The 20236-nt window shown below is 44.9% G+C and overlaps 1 protein-coding gene across 1 annotated transcript in view; it reads right to left on the bottom strand.

The window, feature by feature from the left end:
* ESAM (endothelial cell adhesion molecule) overlaps nucleotides 1-20236 on the bottom strand; it is an 80769-nt gene that overhangs the window by 8816 nt on the left and 51717 nt on the right. The window contains exons 2-3 of the mRNA XM_032229510.1: nucleotides 7151-7305; nucleotides 133-346 (exon numbers count right to left, since the gene is read on the bottom strand). Of these exons, the coding sequence (XP_032085401.1) occupies nucleotides 133-346; nucleotides 7151-7305 (369 nt within the window). The remainder of the gene's footprint in view (nucleotides 1-132; nucleotides 347-7150; nucleotides 7306-20236) is intronic.

The following is a 20236-nucleotide window of genomic DNA, read 5'->3' as shown; positions in this document are numbered from 1 at the left end:
AATAAATAAATAAATAAATAAATAAATAATAAATAACTCGAAGACTGCCTGCATGAAAATGAAATGTTCTTGGTGATTCAAGATCACATCTCCCCCATCTAACCAAGCGGAAGAAAACTGAAGTTGATTTACCTAGAACGGTAAGGTTGACCAGGCCGATATTTCTTCCATTCACTGTACTGTCGTCCGGAACGTTCACGGTGCACATATATTGGCCAGAATCCATTTCTTTGGTATTATTAATGACGAGGGAGACATTGTGAGAAGGCATACGGAAGAAAAATCCAAGGCGCTGCTTGAGGTCGGGATCTTCCACTTTGGTTGTCTCGTACATGAAGGCCATGATCTGGAACGCAGATCAAAGGATTCAGTGTTTTGCTGAAACACAGTTTGCTGCTCTATGAAACACAGCACACGACACGAAACCTGTCTGAATACACCTAGGAAGGATGCATACAATTGCATGCCTAGAATAGACTAATTGTTCTCAAATTTGGTAGCTTTATGCTGTTTGGATTTCAACTCCCAGAGTTCTCCAACCAGTTGGCTGAGGAATTCTGGGAGTTGAAGTCCCGTCCTCATCAAGTTGCCAGGGTCGAAGAACATCCTACAACTTGGCCTCGTTCTCTGTGCAGTCTAATATTGTCTGTTCTTTCACCTGTGTGATCCACACATCCTAAAGTTGCTGAGTTTGAGAAACACTGGAACAAACGACCAACCTTTTTCATACAATTTTTGAAGCAGAGACATTTGAAGCAGAGACACTCGTTTTTCATCTCTTTCCTCCTGCTGATTCTTCTACTGTGTCTCTACCATAATTTAAAAATAGTGTTAATGCAGTCATTTCTTTCCCCTGTTTCAATCAGTCCTACATAACTCGGGGGCCAAGAACAGCAATAGTGATGCTGTCCAAGGACTTCATTTTGGTCTGCTATAAGTGACACTGGAAGCAGAGATGGGTTCCTACCAGTTTGCATCTATTCGGTAGAACCGGTTCATCAAATCTACCGAACCGGTTAGAAGAGGTTCCACCAGTGGACCCGGAAAGCAGGCCACACCTACAGAAGAGGTTCCAAAAGTTTTTTGAAACCCACCACTGGTCCTTGGATATGATTATTCTACACTATCATGCTCATATTTATAAAACTCAGTGCCTCTGTGAAAGGTAAGGATGACTACTGCGTTTGTGGTGCAATCAGAACATTGCGTGTGTTGAAGTTGTTTTAACGCAAACCAAAGATGCCTTTTAAAAAACAAGTTTACATCATATTCTTATGCATGCCAGTGCTGTGTGTGAGGTAATTTAAGGTGGTTCTGACAAGTGTCGTCGGCATCTTCATATCCGGTCACATGGGCGGCAAGCCACTCCCATCCGGTCACATGGGTGGCAAGCCACTCCCACAAAGGAGGCCACACCCACAGAGTAGGTTCAAACAATTTTTGAAACCCACCACTGACAGGAAGCCACATTAGCCTTCTGGTGGGATGTTCCACTCTAACTTTTTCTGATCCAAAAGGTTCAAATGAATCCACTCCAGAACCTGTGTCTTGACATGCATTGTAATGAACTAAAGCAGGGGTGTCAAACTTAATTTCATTGTGGGCCGCATCAGGGTTGCGTTTGACCTCGGGAGCTGGGGGGGCGTGGCTGGGGGCATGGCCAGCTTGACGTCACTCATCAAGGCTCTGTTTTTGGTACGATGGCCTCCTACAGCCTTCTGCCAGCTAAAACGGAGCCTGGGGAGGCTGTGGTGGCACACCAGGGTGTGTTTTCAGCTGTGACAGCCTCCTGCAGCCCTCTGCCAGCTAAAACAGAGCCTGGGGAGGCTGTGCACAGCCCACCCAGGCTCTGTATTCAGTTGTGACAGCCTCCTGCAGCCCCCTGCCAGCTAAAATGGAGCCTGGGGGACCATGTGTGGCCAACCAAGGTTCTGTTTTTGGCTATGATGGCCTCTTGCAGCCCCCTGTCAGCTTAAATGGAGCCTGGGGATGCTGTGTGCGGCCGACCCAGGCTCTGTTTTCAGCTGTGGCAGCCTCCTGCAGCCCCATGCCAGCAAAACTGGAGCTGCACCCTCCCTCAAACTCCATTTTTGGCCGTGACTGCTTCCTACAGTCCTCTGCCAGTGAAAACAGAGCTTCGCAGCCCCCTGAGCACCGTTTTCAGCCACAACGGCCTCCTGCAACCCTCTGCCAGTGAAAACAGAGTCTGGGCATACAACCCGCCAGAGCTGTGTTTTCACTGATAGAAGCTCCGCAGTTTCCAGTGTTTCCAGTGCAGCCTCATGGGCCAGATTTAAGCACCCTGCGGGCTGGACCCCTGAACTAGAGCTACTAGGAAAAATTGGATTTGATGCTCTAGCAGAGCTTGGTTGCCATAGGAACAAAAGATGCTTCTTTCCCCTTCATCACCAGTAGAATCCCTTTCTTTATAAAGCATCTGAACACCAACAATTCCAAAGATCTGACTGAGGGGACTGCAGCGAAGGCAGCAGACCCTTGACAGGATTGCAGCCAGATCCTAAACCTGCTGCCACGGAATGTAGACTCCGCCCTGGGAATGAGCAAACCTCTTTTTTTGTGGGGAGGTCTTTTTAAAGGAATAGAAAGGTTTTGTAAATAGATCACAAAGTCCTGAGAAAATTCTTGACCTTGTCTGCCTCAATGAGTTGAGACCTGCTTATTGCAAAATCTTTACTCCAGTGACAGGCAATAGGATTCTACAAACGTTTGAACAGCAATTGCTCATGGAATTATGGAAGTTCTTGTAGAACATCTGCTGCAAGTTTGCCCCTTTGCAAAAGAAAACCACTGAGTATTAATTCAAAGCTGAAATGAGGAGCGTGTGTGAAAAGCCAGAGGTTCTCCAAGATTCTTAAAATACCCCTTCTAATTTACTCAAGTTAATTTGGAGGTGGAGAAAACATGGCTTGATAGACTGAATTTGCCCCGTGCATACACTTCTGTCCTTCCAGAAAGCAGAAATGATGGCTTACATTTGTAAGCGGAGGAGAATGCAGAGTGGAGGGATGCCACTGAAGATCAGGCAACATGTCACAGGTGGGAGGAGTCCATCAAGGAATTGCTCAGTTTCTAGATGGAAGAACTTCAAAACAATAGTAGTGCCCAATTTATTCTCCATTCACTACCCCCTCCTTTCAGGACACTTGAATGCCGTATCAAACTCCAAGCAATCTCCTGCAGAGTGTTTCTCAACCTTGGCATTTTAAGATGAGTGGACTTCAACTCCCAGAATTCTAGCAATGCTGGCTGGGGAATTCTGGAAATCCACACAACTTGAAGTTGCCAAGTTGAGAGAACATGCTCTAGCACAGGGGTCTCCAACCTTGGCAACTTTAAGACTCGTGGACTTCAACTCCCAGCAAAGCTGGCTGAGGAATTCTGGAAGTTGAAGTCCACAAGCCTTAAAGTTGCCAAGGTTGGAGTCCCCTGCTCTAGCCTGCCCTGCCCCTGCTCTAGCCCCTGCTCTAGCCTGTTCCTAAAACTCTGCATATGTGTGGAAAGTAGAGCCGAGGTGGCGCAGTTCTGCAGTTCGGCTGTTCAAATCTCACTGGCTCAGGGTTGACTCAGCCTTCCATCCTTCCGAGGTGGGTAAAATGAGGACCCAGATTGTTGTTGGGGGCAATATGCTGACTCTGTAAACCACTTAGAGAGGGCTGAAAGCCCTATGAAGCGGTATATAACTCCATGACCCGTCAAAACCGCGCTCGACTAAACCACGCCCGATTAAACCGCATCGCTGACGTCATCAACAGAGTGACAACAGCCAGCGCGGAGAAAGAAGGGCACTTTAAATAGCGCTTTGAAAGCAAGCTTATTCAACTTAAGGTAAGGGTTAGGGTTAGGGTTAGGTTAAGGGTTAGGGTTAGGGTTAGGGTTAGGTTAAGGGTTAGGATTAGGTTTAGGGTTAGGTTAAGGGTTAGGTTTAGGGTTAGGTTAAGGGTTAGGTTTAGGGTTAGGTTTAGGATTAGGTTTAGGGGGGTTAGGTTTAGGGGTTAATTTTAGGTTTAGGGTTTACAGCGTGCTTCTGTCTCCGCGCTGTTGTCGCCCTGTTGATGACGTCAGCGACGCGGTTTAGTCGGACGCGGTTTAGTCGAGCGTGGTTTTGTGGTGGAACCATATAAGTCTAACTGCTATTGCTATTGCTATTGCTAATCTGAAGCCCACCCATCTTAAAAGTTGCCACGGCTGAAGAACTCGGCTCCAACGTCTTCCCGGAGAAGCAATCTGTAGAAGCTTGGTTCTTCAGCCTGGCTCTCAGCCCTCCTTCCCGCCTGCCTATCTTTTTCAAAGAGACACAAAGGTGTCAGTGCTACTTAGCACCTCTTCCGCTCGCATGGCTCATTCCCCACACAGAGCAGTGATAAGTCTCGCACATCATACGGATGACGCTCGGTAGGCATAGCAACGGCATCAAACAGTTCAAGATTTCGGCATGATACAAGAGGCCTCTGCCCGTACGCATAAGTGCATGAGCATCACATATGGTGGACAAGACATCTGTGCCTTTCCTGACCTCTTTTCCATGCTCCCTGGAGACTCAAGGGAGCTGGGTTTGGCTTAAGCAGCCAAACTTCATGGCAAAAATTATGCATTTTGTCTGCATGATTTCTCCTTTTCTGTAATTGGGGTAAAATACAGTTAGCCATTGACTTACAACCATTTGCGCAGTGACAGCACTGAAAGAAGTGTCTTATGATTGTTTTTCACACTTACGACTGTTGCATTCCCCCCCCCCCCATGGTCATGCCATCGAAATCCAGGCACTTGGAAAACTGGTTGCAGCGTTCTGGAATCACGTGATTCCCCTTTTACGTCCTTCTGACAATCAAAGTCGAAGGGGGAGCTGGATATCACTTAATAACAGTGATTCGCTTAACAACGGAGGCAGGAAAGATGGTAAAATGGGGCAAATCTCACTTAGCAATTGTCTTGCCCAGCAATGAAAAATCGGGGCTCAGTTGTGGTTATAAGTCAAGGACCGCCTGTATCATCTCACCTACAACAGAATGCACTTATTTTGCCCCTTAAAACGAGCCTGCTCTCTTCTCTACCAAATGGAGCAAAATGCCCAGCCTTGCCAAAGCAGTGCTGCCATCCCTTCCGTGACCCCCTGACCGCCCTCGTGTTTCAAAAATATCTTTAAGACGATTGTGCAACTCCCACTCGCATGTAGAGGCTCTTAATTTCTGAATCTGTTGGCAGCAGGCTTCCATTTTAAGTCAACTCACCCAGCTATATAACACCGGGGTGGGGGTAGGGGGGATAATGCTGGCTTTCTCTGCCTTCATCAGTCTTCGGGATCCAAATGTGTTACAGGCTGCAAAGTGCTCGGAGAGACACTCAAGGGGCACACGCAAGCCGAGCATGCAAAAGTGGGGATGCTCTCCTATCCCCCCAAAAAAGCCCACCCAGATTTGAGGGTAAACAGATTCACTCGTCAAGCAATGAGCTTCAGATCATAGTGGCATTGCATTCCCTAACCCATCCTCCCCATAAACAGAAAATATTGGTTTCTGAAGTGTCCCCAGCTGCCTAAGTCTATATCCTTCTAAAAAGAAGACATATGAGGAGAAGATGCCTGAGCATCTTCTTTTTAACTCTCTTATTTATTTATTTTTAAAAAGATACTTTAAGCCTCTTGGGTTTTTTTTTATGTTGACTTTTTTCTCTGAGTTTGATGCAGAGTCTGGAAGCTTGACAGAATTGGGATGCATCCCAATTGGGGGGGGAATTAAAAATAAAATAAAAATGAAATTAAAAAAAAAAGTTAAACAGCCGTAACATTAGACTGACGTGAACGGTCACTGAATTTCAGTGAACCAAACCTAAATGTGAAGAAGTCTTAAGCAGACAGACATTTTTTTCTATATATGTGGACATCTCCATCATAATTCTGCTTATTTATCTTGGCATGGCATTAATCAATGATTGAGGAGGAGATGTAGTTACTCTCATCTATTTTTACGTTTTTTTAAAAAACAGCTGGCCTTTAAGAAAGATTTCCCTTCAGTTTTACATCTTTCCATCTGAAGGGACGTGGTGGTTCAGTGGCTAAGACGCTCAGCTTGTCGATCCGAAGGTCGGCAGTTCAGCGGTTCGAATCCCTAGCGTCACCTAATAAGAGTGAGCCCCCATTTCTTGTCCCAGCTTCTGCTATGACCATTAAGGGCATGGTTTGGAGCCCGTATGGAAAGGAGGAGGTTATTTCAATGCTTATTATGGATTATTACATATAACTCAAACCGATCCATTCAAAAAATCTACAAATGTCTCTTTCGGTTAGATGGAGCCTTCAAATCAGAGGTGGGTTCCTACCAGTTCGCACCTATTCAGTAGAACCGGTTCATCAAATCTATCGAACCGGTTAGAAGAGGTTCCACCAGTGGACCCGGAAAGCAGGCCACACCTACAGAAGAGGCTCCAAAGTTTTTTGAAACCCACCACTGGTCCTTGGAGATGATTATTCTACACTATCATGCTCATATTTATAAAACTCAGTGCCTCTGTGAAAGGTAAGGATGACTACTGCGTTTGTGGTGCAATCAGAACATTGCGTGTGTTGAAGTTGTTTTAACGCAAACCAAAGATGCCTTTTAAAAAACAAGTTTGCATCATATTCTTATGCATGCCAGTGCTGTGCGTGAGGTAATTTAAGGTGGTTCTGACAAGTGTCGTCGGCATCTTCATATCCGGTCACATGGGCGGCAAGCCACTCCCATCCGGTCACATGGGTGGCAAGCCACTCCCACAAAGGAGGCAACACCCACAGAGTAGGTTCGAACAATTTTTGAAACCCACCACTGCTTCAAATACAATACAATACAATACAATACAATACAATACAATGCAATACAATACAATACAATACAATACAATACAATACAATAGCAGAGTTGGAAGGGACCTTGGAGGTCTTCTACTCCAACCCCCTGCCTAGGCAGGAAACCCTATACCGTCCCAGTCAAATGGCTATCCAACGTCACCTTTACCTCTTATCTGTAGTGTTGGGCCATTGATCAGTTGACTGGGTTGCTAAACTGCATTCAAACTGTTTTTAGAAGCCTACCTGTTGCCTGTTTCTAGAAACAAGACATTGGATTTTTCCCATCTTGGCAAAGTGAGACAATACCTGAAAACGCTCCCCAGGTCTTTCCCTGTGCCAGGTGACAAAGGGAACGCTGAGACTGGAGGACGTATACCAGACGGGGAGGATGGCCTGCTGTCCTTCGATCACGGTGACTGACGTTTGTCCAACTTCCACTTCCAAGACAGCAGAAGACAGTCCTGCAAGCACAAAAGAAATACAAGCGCGGGTTACAGGAAGTCCTCAACTTATCACCGTTCATGTAGTGACTGTTTCAAAGTTACATCAGCACCGAAAAAGGTGACTTATGACTTGCTTTTCACCCTTATGACCATTGCGGCATCCTGAAAGTTAATTCCCCGAATTAAAATTCAGACACTTGGCAACCGACTCATGTTTATGACGGCTGCATCGTCCCGGGGCCCTGTGATAACCTTTTGTGACCTTCTGACAAGCAAGGTGGCGCAGTGGTTAAGGTGCAGCACTGCAGGCCACTTCAGCTGACTGTTATCTGCAGTTCAGCGGTTCTAATCTCACCGGCTCAAGGTTGACTCAGCCTTCCGTCCTTCCGAGGTGGGTGAAATGAGGACCCAGACTGTGGGGGCGATATGCTGACTCTGTAAACCGCTTAGAGAGGGCTGAAAGCCCTATGAAGCGGTATATAAGTCTAACTGCTATTGCTATTGCTACGTCAACAGGGAAGATTCACTTAGCAACGGTGTTACTAATTTAACAGCTGCAGTGGTTCACTTAAGAAATGTGGCAAAAAAAGTCATAAAATGGGGCAAAACTCACTTAACAGATTTCTCACTTAGCAACATAAATTTTGGGCTTAATTGGGGTCATAAGCTGAGGACTAGCTGCATTTACTACAGTAATAGAGTGTGGAGTATGGACATGTTGGAGTATTGTGCAAAATCATCTGAGGGAAAGAAATATTCACGGATAGTTTTCACCAAGGAGAAAACTACATGTAACCTAAATGTGTTCAGACAAGACAAAACTGTTTAGGTAACCCAGACAAGGGATGCTGTTTAGGCTGCAGAGAATTTAGGCTATTTCCTTCAAGGAAATACTACTATTTCGGACAATGGGTTAGCTGGGGAATTCTGGGAGTTGAATTCCATACCTCAGAACCACGGTCCAGTTTGAGAAATACTGAATTAGCGTGTCTATAGAGATTCTCAGTCATCCAAGTCATGGTTGTTCCAAAGGTGCTTTTTTCAAGAGGCAACTGAAATTTCTGTTTTTTTTTTCCTTTGAAGATGTTTTGCTTCTCAACCAAGAAACTTCTTCAGCTCTTTGTTCTTGGATGAGAAGCGAAATGTCTTCAAGGAAAAATCAGAAAGTCTATTTGCCTCTTGAAAAAGCATCTTTGGGACTGAACTAGAGTGTCTTCTTCGCCTGGTGCACCAGTTGCGTCCCTACCTGAACCGGGAGGCACTCGCAACAGTCACTCATGCCCTCGTGACCTCAAGACTGGACTACTGCAATGCGCTCTACATGGGGCAGCCCTTGAAGAGTATTCGGAGACTTCAACTCGTCCAGAACGCAGCCGCGCGAGCGATTGTGGGTGCACCTCGGTACACCCACGTTACACCTATCCTCCGCGAGCTGCACTGGCTACCGATCGGTCTCCGGATACGCTTCAAAGTGCTAGTCGTCACTTATAAAGCCCTTCATGGTATTGGACCTGGATACTTGAGAGACCGCCTGCTGCCAATTACCTCCCAAAGACCCATTAGATCACACGGTCGGCCTCCTCCGGGTTCCGTCTACCAGCCAATGCCACCTGGCTACTACCCGGGGGAGGGCCTTCTCTGTGGCAGCTCCGACCCTCTGGAACGAACTCCCCGCAAAGATTCGAACCCTCACCTCTCTCCAGGCCTTCCGAAAAGCCGTCAAAACCTGGCTTTGCCGGCAGGCCTGGGGTTGATGAGTTCCCCTCCCCTCTCGACCTGTGTGGTTGTGTGATTCTTGGCTATTTTAACTACTTGTATTGTGTTCTATGTTTCCCTTTTCCCCCTTGAGTTGTTCGCCGCCCTGAGTCCCTCCCGGAGAAGGGCAGCATATAAATAAAATAAATCTAAATCTAAATCTTCTTCTGGTCTACTAACTGGACCTTTTGATTGTTGGTTTTCCTGGGTGTTTTTATAGAACGATATCCCTTTCTTGAAGTCGATACCTGACTTGGCCACCTCAGGATCTCACCAGTTCCACACATAAAAGCACTAAGGCTTAGAGGAGTCATTGCAAGATGCTTGCCACTAATTTCAAATGACATTGAACATTTAAGATGAATGATGGAGTCTGAACTGTGAAATTAAGCCAGCGAGGGGCAGATGAGTCTAAGAATCTTTCCTCAGGATATTTAACCAGAAAAAAACAAAACAATCTCCACTCCGAGAACCACACAACAATTATAGGTTTTACCTCACAATCTTGTTGCTAAGGATTTCGACACTAACTGCATCATGTTGCTTTATTTGAAGTGACCTCTGAACTTCCGATCATTATTTCCATCAACTCCCCGGCTCCCCCATCCAGATTTTTCCCTACGAAGAGGTGGAGACTTTTAGTATTGCTAGCAAATTGCGAGCATTTTTTCCCCTCAGTGGAATTTTACCTCTTTCTGATGGAAATGCACTGAATCTGGATCATTCGGCACATCTCTGGCTTGCTTGCTAAGTTTTGCGGAAAACCATTCTCAAAAACAACCGTCAAAAACAACTCAATAAAAACAACCAACCAATGAATGGTTGCCATCTTCCAATGCCCACCACGAGAGACTGGCTTTAAAAAAATAAAACAAACTTAATCACACTTGGAAAAGCTGCTAGTCTCCCTCATTAGTATTTCTATTTTGGGAACATGGTTTTTTTTTTTTTAAAGAAATGCATTGCCAGAAGAGGGCAATTTCTCTCAGAATTCAGAGCACTGAAAACTTGAATTGTAAAAGCATTTTATTTTATTTTTTTAAAAAAATTGTTTATTGGTTAAAAAGAAAGAAAACAATGCAAAATAAAAAAATGTGTACACGGTGCAACTATCCTGGCATTATCCCCGCCATACAAAATTAAAATATAACACAGATATATTGGTGCTTAACATACATTACTCATTGTTGCAATATAAGACCTCTTATATACATTTACATTTACAAATATTACATCATCTTTCGATCTGGGTTTTTTTTTTTTTTAAGAAATGCATTCCAGAAGAGGGTAATTTCTCTCTGAATTCAGAGCACTGAAAACTTGAATTGTAAAAGCATTTTAGATCACCACTGCAGAAATATCTTATAGCCATTCTACCCCCATGGCAGGTTATTCTGTACAAGTAATCCTCAACTTTTAACCACAACTGAGCCTAGAATTTTTGTCACTAAGTGAATGCTATAACAGTCATAAGAGTGAAAACGGATCAGAAGTCCCTTTTTCCTGTGCTATTGTAACTTCAAACATATAGTCATTAAGTCAAGGAGTACCTGTAGAAAGGGGGAAATTTAAAAAAAGGACAGGTTACAATTCAAAATTGTAAATATGAGATCTGCTTGTGAGCCTCCACATTGTGGATTTGCTCTTCCTATGAAACAGCTTCCAAATCAGTTATAATATTGGAGAGGCCTTGATTCATAAACATACTACAACAGGATGCTCTGGAGCTGTGATACCCTCTCATTAAGCTTGGAAACAGAAATGATGGAGTTGGCTTCATCACGTAATGGGTTTTTCTCTTCAGTGAATAAAGTTGTCTTGTGGAACATGCCCTCGATTTCTTCTCCAGTCTTGAGGGGGCAAAAAGTGTTCCTAATCTACTTCATTTCAGGGATGCATCCCTTGGGACACCAGGATAGTGAAGAAGTCAGAAAAGATGAACAACTGGGATTCCTCCTTTTTCCTAGGAAAAGATTTGGGGCAGATCATTCCACCAAGCAACATCAGGAGGAAGACGACATAGGAAGGGAGGGTCTGCTGGAAGACCAAAGCCATCAGCGTCCTTGCTTCCTGATCTATTTCTACATGGTCATTCTATGTATATCTTTTTTATATCAAGGCTTTTAGGCTGTAAACCTACTGGCAACAAGTGTCCTCTTCTGTAGTTTCTTTGGAAGCTTTGTTGGGTCAATGTATGTATGTATGTATGTATGTATGTATGTACGTATGTACGTACGTACGTACGTACGTACGTACGTGTGTTTGTTGACTGTCTGTGAAAACCATTGTATATAAACTGCTTCTTGAAATTGTCCATTAGGGTTACATGGTCAGCTTCACTCTTTCCTGGAGCTATCCAATTTGCTCATCCATCCCATGATTTCCACTTCTCATTGAGTTGTTTTTAGGTAAAGATAAAGGTTCCCCTCGCACATATGTGGTAGTCGTTCCCGACTCTAGGGGGTGATGCTCATCTCCATTTCTAAGCCAAAAAGCCAGCGCTGTCTCAAGACGTCTCTGTGGTCATGTGGCCGGCACGACTAAACGCCAAAGACGCATGGAATGCTGTTACCTTCCCACCAAAGGTGGTCCCTATTTTTCTACTTGCATTTTTTACGTGCTTTAGAACTGCTAGGTTGGCAGAAGCTGGGACAAGTAACGGGAGCTCGCTCCGTTACGCTAGGGATTCAAACCGCCAAACTGCCGACCTTTCTGATCAGTGTCTTAGCCACTGAGCCACCACGTCCCTTGCGAGTTTTTAGATTCCCCCTTTTTTGATTTCTTAAACATATATGCACACAGAAACACACAAGGATGACATGCTTCCGAAGTGGAGTAAATTCCCAGGTGTGGGATGTAGGTTTGGTCTCCTGAATTGGCCTAATAAAGCCTGAGTGGATCTTGTTATCCTATGATGAGATCCCTGATGGTTTTCAACTTCCCTGGTAGCATTCACCAGTGTTCATCAAGGGATGCCATAGGGAAGATTATCAGAAATTATTTTACATTGCCATAGAAACTAGTACTCAAAATAATGGAGAATGTGAGGCTGACTAGATTTCATTTAAATATACACAGTATTAAAACAAACAAACACACACCTCCAGATGGCAATATCTATATTATCAGTGGAATGGTTAACCTATAGAAGTTATGTGTCTATGGAGGTTCTCAGTCATCCAGGTCCTGGTTGTCCCAAAGGTGCTTTTTCAAAAGGCAAGTGGACCTTCTTGTTGTTTTTCTTTGAAAACGTTTCACTTCTCAGCCAAGAAGCTTCTTCAGTTCTTCAGTTGGATGAGAAGCGAAACGGGGTTTTTTTTTTTTTTCCTTTTGAAAAAAAAGAAACCGAAGAAGCTTTTTGGATGAGAAGTGAAACATTTTCAATATTTTCAAAGGGAAAAAAGCCCCAAGGAAATCTAGTTGCCTTTTGGAAGAGAAACTTTGGGACTATAGAGGTTATGAGTTCTTTGTCTCTGAAGGTTTCCAGGATATTGAACAGTGACTTCTCACGGATGGTTCAACTGGTTTCTCTGAATTTTGCAGAAGGTTGGAGTAGATGGTTCTTGTGGTCCTTTCGAACTCCTACAATTCTAACCTCTTTGGCATCCCGTCCTTCCATTCAAACCCAAGAACAGAGCATATAAATAAACTTCACCCTGGATTTGTTCAGATTGGTAGGAGCGATATATAATAGAAAAACGACAGTGGCACTGCTGTCCAACCCTCAGAAAAAAAATATCATAATAAAAGATGCTTTAAAGAACACCTCCCCACCAGTGGTGGGTTTCAAAAATTTTTAGAATCTCTTCTGTAGGTGTGGCCTGCTTTGTGGGAGTGGCTTGCCGGCCAGTGGCCTGGCAGTCATGTGACTGGGTGGGCATGGCCAACTTGTAAAATGTGGTGAAACTCACTTAACAATGCTCTTGCATAGCAATCAAAATGCTGGCTCAGTAACTCTGCAATTTGAAGTGTGCAAGTCTTAAAGCTGTCAAGTTACAAGACCCTTGCACACCTAACCCTTTAGAAAAAAAACCAGGGGTATTCAAACTTGACAGCTTTAAGATTTGTGGACTTCAACTCCCAGAATTCCTCCTCCAGTCATGTTCCTCAGGAACTCTGGCACTGAAGTGTGCAAGTCTTAAAGCTGTCAAGTTACAAGATCCTTGCACCCCTAACTCTTTAGAAAAAAATCCCAGGGGTGTTCAAACTTGACAGCTTTAAGACTTGTGGACTTCAACTCCCAGAATTCCTCCTCTCGCTTTTCATCTTGATGATGTGTAGACGGGCGGGGGGAGGGAGCTGGAACTGGTTCTAAACGGCACTGTAGATTTGTGGGATCTCTTCTATAGAAGAGCTTAGAACTGGCAGGAACCCAACCCTGCTCCCCACACCCACCCCAAAAGAAATTCCAAAGATCCTTGGGAATGAATGAAAGAACGGAAAATTGGGGGGGGGGATTGGAAGGTGGATTTGGATGCAAATTAGCTTTACTTTCCTTCCAGCTGCGAAGGGTTTGGATCCCCTCCTTTGAAATTCCTTAATTATTAGGCATCTCTGCTCCAAACAACATTTCAGAGGAAAGTTAACAGCTCTTGAAAAGCGATGGTGTTCATTCCGACTGGTTCAAGTAGCATGCCTCAGCTGCAAGGCAAGAAAATCAAATGGCATCAGAGGCTCTGAAAATGCTCTGCATTTTCCTGACATGATAATACCCAAGATGTCAAAGAGGAAACCAAATCGCCCCCCGAGGTCCAGAGAATCATCATACCCCCTTGAGACTTGGCCTGTGACTTGCTGCTTGCCTAAATTCCCTCAAATACTAGGACGGCAACCTTGATTAGCGTCAGAAGTGTAGTTCAGGGGGAAGCGTCACATTCAAGGACCAGAAGCTGATTTCTGAATGGATTTTAATGCACCGGCTTCCTCGGAATCCCTTCCCAAAAGATGGGCCATTTATTTGCATCGTGCTTTTGCATCTCTGCTAAATGAAGCAGGATGAAATTTCGTTGCAAACAGGATAAATAAAGTAATTAAATACATTTTTTTTCTTAAAAAAACAGAAAATGCATGCAGATGCACGCGTGTTAACAGCCAAGATGTATTTCTTTTTTTTCTTTTTTGCCCCTTAAAGGCTCCTTAAAGGATGCACCACCTGCCATCAGGAGGAAAAAGCTTTCCTGTCTTCCAAGGCCTGACTTCAAGATGCCGGAAGCAAGAACACTGGCGATAATGAAGTCCAGCCTCCCGGTTACAGGAACTGCTCTTTGGCAACAGGTCCAGTCATTTCCACCAAAGGCTTTGGGGAAACAAAGCCTAGGAAACCGCCTGGGATAACAACAGGAAGCTGCCCTTCTGCCTTGCTCGATAAGGTGCCAAGATTTTTCCCAGGGGCCTCCCTCTTGGCTATCGGCTCTCCGCAGTTGCAATCACAGAGTTTTTGTTTGTGACGACCCCTCTACTACACAAGGTGGAGACCACTAACCCTCTCCAGGCCCAACATCCTGAGTGCATCAGTGCCAGATGCCCGAAAGAATGTTTTTAGAAGGACCCAGGTTCTTCTTCGTCCTTGAGAGACAAGTGAACAGGATCTTCAGTCCACCAATGAATGGATTGGACTTGAGGGACTGAAGAGCAAGTTCTTGCCTTCTTGTTGGATAAACCAGGAGCCAGAAACCTGCAGTGTGAAGTCCTCAAAGCCCTCTGTGCTTCATTTTAGGGTCCAAGACATTCTGCCATTTAACTAATGGAGGCCAGGAGCTACAGGTCACACCAACTCATCTCGGAAGAGGGGACTCTTTCCACTAAAAGCCAGAATGATATAATGGTTGACGTGCTGAATTAGGGTCAGGTTCAAGTTCAGCTTCTTACTGTTACCCAAGTTTTAAACAGTTTAAGTTATTACTGATGTTAAGCATAAGCTAACTGGAGTTTCTTAGTCCCATATTTACTTTGTATATAATCAATCCATTTTTTCCAATCTCGTTTATATCTCTCGTTTGAATGTTCTTTGAGATATGCTGAAATTTTTGCCATTTTGGCTAAGTTTATAACTTTCAAAGTCCATTCTTGAATTGTAGGCAAGTCTTTTTTCTTCCAGTATTGTGCCACCAAGAGTCTTGCTGCCGTTATTAAGTACAGAACCAAATTAATCTCTGTTGCTGTAAAGTCAATACATATACCTAGTAAAAACAGCTGGGGGGGGGGTGAATTTTATCCTTCTTTTGAAGATATTTTGCAGGATCCACCATATTTTTATCCAAAATGCCTTAACATTACGACATGTCCACCATATATGAAAATATGTAGCATCAAGAGAACCACATCTCCAACATTTAGGCTGAACATTCGGATACATAGAAGCAAGCTTTTTGGGATCTAAGTGCCAGTTCAGTTACCCATGGAGACTGTCTGGGTGGCTTCAGGTCAGCCGGTCTTCTGCAACTCACCAAACTATTGTTGTGAGAAAACACATCACAGAGCTTTGAGCTCTTTGGAGGAAAGGTGGAATTTACGTCTGACAAACGACAACCAAAACTACTTTCCCTTTTCCTCTCGACAAAAGAAACCAAACGGCACGTTTCTCCATTTTAATGACAACAACAACAACAAAAAATGACTCTCAGCATTATTAGCTACCTGCACACAATGAAGGAAAACTGTGTCTATGAAACTTTGTCTATGCTGTGAAGGAATGACAAGAATTGGGGTCCATCCAAGGGTGGGATTCAGCTGGTTTGGACTGGTTCGGGCAAACCAGATGCTAATTTTGCATCCAGTTCGCTGAACCGGTTGTTGCCCCGCCCACCCCTCCCCTCCCAGGAGTCTCCACGCGGCCCGTTCATCATGCCAGGTAAGTGCAGGGCCCACATAGAGGTTCTGGGAGGGTGAAAAATGGGCCTACTGGGAGTTCCAGAAGTCCAGAAACGGGCCCATTTCCAGCTTCCAGAGGGCCTCCCGAGCCTGAAGGTGGCTGTTTTTGCCCTCTCAGAGGCTTGAGGAAAGCCTCCGGAGTCTGGGGAAGGCAAACACACACACACACACACACACACACACACACACACACACACCCAATGCCACTGGTGGAATTCAAATAATTTAACAACTGGTTCTCTGACCTAATGACCAGCTGGGTAGGTGTGGCTTGGTGGTCATGTGACTGGGTCGGCGTGGCCAACTCAATGTCACTCACATCGATGGGTGCTTCGCCTTAGCTGTTACAATGTAATCAGGGTTAACCGGAGAGGCAGTTTCTGTAAGCAGGGCAATAAAGATTAGGCTAGAAACAACACCAGAATGTTTCCTTCCTGCCTGCCTTCCTTACAGGATTAGCCCTGTAAAGTGGAAAAAAACAAAATGGGATTTCTTCCAACAACTGGTTCTCCGAACTACTTAGAAAGTTAACAACCGGTTCTCCCAAATAGGTGCGAACTGGCTGAATCCCACTACTGCCCCCTGCCATGAGGAGGCTGAGTAGGCCACATCCCCCATGGCCACATCAATTCAGCAACCGGGCAGAGAACCGGTTGCTGCAAACTTTCAATCCCACCCCTGGGTCCATCCTGCTCGAAAGGTACAGATAGGGAAACAAGGTGATTTTGGGACAAGAGCAAACACTGGTACAAACAGCATCTACTATTCCTGTTTAGCTCTCTCTGAAACTGATAGTGTTTATTTGAATAGATTTTTTTCCAGGCAACATGTAAGTGGGTAAGTGAGAAGGTTCCTTCCTTCCTTCCTTCCTTCCTTCCTTCCTTCCTTCCCTTCCCTTCCCTTCCCTTCCCTTCCCTTCCCTTCCTCCCTCCCTCCCCTCCCGCCCTCTATCTCTGAGTTTTAAAATCTTATTTTAGCATAAATAAAGATATCCTACTTGTTTCCTTGGAGATAGGCCATAACATAAAGGCCACCTGTCAATGTGATTTGCCTGGCAAGCAACAGAAAGCAGGCATTGCTACTAGCAAATCTGATGACATGAGCCAGAAGGCAAGTCTCCAGGAATATTAACAGGTCGGAATATGAAATTCCAAGTTGGAGGGATTCCAAGGATGGAGACCTGAGCTGGACAGTCCTTTGAGATCACCAGAGTAGAAGCTACCTGGAGCATTTAGTGGGAATTCAGGAGGAGGACCAGAAAAGAGGAAGAATGTTCTTCTGAAGAGAGACCAACAGGTTATGCCTGAACGCAGCATGAAAAGAGCTACTAATATTAAAATCATTCCCTCCACTCCCCCTCTCAACACAACCGCATAACAATCCCTAGTTCGAGATTGGGTCCTTGTATTTTCTCTTTTAAGGGCAAGATGCAACTAGAAGCAAAGAAGGAGACCACGGAACACCCATGATCACATTCATTTCATGCCCTACCTGGAGTCGTCTTGGCTAACCATAGTTGAAAAGAAAAAAAATGGGTGAGCACAATAAATAAATAAACAGACAGACAGACTCTGGAAAGAGTGCAGAGAAGAGCAACAAAGAGGATTGGGGTGCTGGAGGCTAAAACATATGAAGAATGGCTGCAGGAACTGGGTATGTCTAGTCTGGTGAAAAGAAGAACCAGGGTGACCATAATAGCAATGTTCCAGTATTCGAGAGGCTGTCACAAAGAAGAGGGAGTCAGGCTACTCTGCAAAGAAGGTGGGAGAAGAAGCAATGGGTGGAAACTAATCAAGGAGAGAAGCAACCTAGAACTAAGGAGAAATGTCCTGACAGTGAGAATAGCACTTACTTAGACTTATATACCGCTTCAGAGTGCTTTTACAGCCCTGTCTAAGCAGTTTACAGAGTCAGCCTCTTGCCCCCAACAATCCGGGTCCTCATTTTACCCACCTCGGAAGGATGGAAGGCTGAGTCAACCTTGAGCCGGTGAGATTTGAACTGCCGAACTGCAGCTAGCAGTCAGCTGAAGTAACCTGCAGTACTGCACTCTAACCATTGCGCCACCTCGGCTCTTAATCAGTGGAACATCTTCAAAAGTTTGTGGTGCTCCATTACTGGAGGATTTTAAAAAGGGACTGGACAACCATTTGTCTGAAATGGTATAAGACCGTGTTGGCCAACCAATGGCACGTGTGCCAGAGATGGCATGCAGCGCCCTCTCTGGGGGCATGCGAGCCGTCGCCCCAGTTCAGTTCCACCGTGCATGCGCGTGGACCTCCCATCGGCCAGCTGGTCTTCCTGTCTCTGCTGCACATGCGCGGGGGTGGGATCTGTGCAGCGGGGCTGCGTGTACATGCCTGGGGGGGTTGCGTGCAGAGGCAGCACGCACATGCATGGGGCACAAGTGGGGGGCTGGGTGCGCATGCACTCACACATGCAAAGGGCGTGGGACACATGTGCAGGGACCGCACTTGCATTGCATGGGGGGGTGGGGGTTCGGGCACATGCATTTTCCACATCCGGTCCGGAAAATGTTAGCCATCACTGTTATAGAATCACCCGCTTCAACAGGGGGTTGGACTAGAATCTCTCCAAAGTCCTTTCCAATTCTGTTATTCTGTGAAATCTCTCTGATCGTCTTGCATTTTCCAACTCCAATTCCAGCAAAGAATGATGCCCACAAGAAATGGTGGTTCAGGGGTAGATTTGGAAATGCGGAAGATCATCCTAGCACCTGCAAAGAGAGTCCAGTTATCTACACTTCTGGGGTAGATAAAAAATGCTTTGATGAATACAAGTAAATGTTCAATAGAGAGAAAGGGAGGTAGCGTATTTTTATATCATTTATCTTTAAAGAAAGGAACAATCTGGTTTAAAAAGCCATTAAAAGCACAGGCATTCAAAATCAACAAGCCAAGCTCATTAATAACGTTTCACAAATATGTTTATCTGGCATGGTTGCCACCCACTGCACTGACCTCCCCAGCGCTTACTTCTGACTGAGCTTGAGTTTGAGCTTTTTTTGAAAGATCTTCTGTTAGCTGACGTGTTTGGCTTTTAATAAGACATGTGCTCAGTAGTCTTACAGAGGAGATAATATCCTTGAAAAAGATCTGAACAAACCGTCTCAAAATCAGTTGGGCTAGAAGCAGCAGAAGTGAGCCACAAGAGGCATGATACTACGAAGTGGGTGCAGGGCATTGGTGATCTTCCACAAACTGATTTTCCATGGAAGGAGCTGTGGGGATTTTATACAATTATAGCAATAGCAATAGCAGTTAGACTTATATACCGCTTCAGAGTGCTTTTACAGCCCTCTCTAAGCGGTTTACAGAGTCAGCATATTGCCCCCAACAATCCGGGTCCTCATTTTACCCACCTCGGAAGGATGGAAGGCTGAGTCAACCTTGAGCCGGTGAGATTTGAACAGCCGAACTGCAAAACTGCAATCAGCTGAAGTAGCCTGCAGTGCTGCACTCTAACCACTGCGCCACCTCGGCTCTAATGTGAACGTTTCTCAGGCTGAACTTTATTGTCTATGTAGGAACCTTTTGCATCCATGCATCCATCTGAATAAGTGTCCCAGAAGTACTTTTTCAAAAGGCAACTGTTACATTCTTTGTTTTTCCTTGAAGACACTCCACTTCTCATCCAAGAAGCCTCTTCCGTTCTGACTGAATAACGGAAGGTGGAAGGGTTTATCTTCCTTGCAATCATCTTGCAATCATTAGCACTCTTTCTGAGACTTCTTTCTCTTGGATGTTGCCCTCAGAGTCACCTCAAGATACGGATAAACCTTCAACCAAGGAATAAAAATCCTTCCATCTTCCCCCATTCAGTCAGAACTGATGAAGCTTCTTGGATGAGAAGAGAAATGTCTTCAAGGAAAAACAAACCCTGGCCTGGATGACCGAGAATCTCCATAGATATGAATGAATGGTTTCAAATCATGGGAAATCAAGCTTGTTGTTAACTGTCATTTTCCTGAGAAACAAGCTGTTTGGAAGAGACATTGTGGAGACAGAAAATGGGTTTGGGGTGTGTGGGAACCTTGTTTAACATGGGATATTTGACTACTTGTGAACAACCTTAAGAAGTTATTTCCTTTTGGCAGATGATCCCAGGATCATGAAAAAAGGCAGTTCAGGTGCATCTTGGGTGGGCTACACAGAAATGGGGCTAATCTCTGCTGTGTTTCCCACTTCTCTCAAGCTGCTGAGAGCCTGTGGTTTTTCCTTGCCTGTAGAACAGCTCTGGAACAAGTGACAGCTTTCTAATTTCACATTCCTTCTGATCTGAAGGCAATGGCTCAGCTGATTAG

Source organism: Thamnophis elegans, chromosome 13 (genome assembly GCF_009769535.1).
Source record: "Thamnophis elegans isolate rThaEle1 chromosome 13, rThaEle1.pri, whole genome shotgun sequence".
Classification (NCBI taxonomy): Eukaryota; Metazoa; Chordata; class Lepidosauria; order Squamata; family Colubridae; genus Thamnophis; species Thamnophis elegans.
The sequence above is the reverse complement of the archived record's forward strand: the minus strand, read 5'-3'. Positions and strand labels throughout refer to the sequence as shown.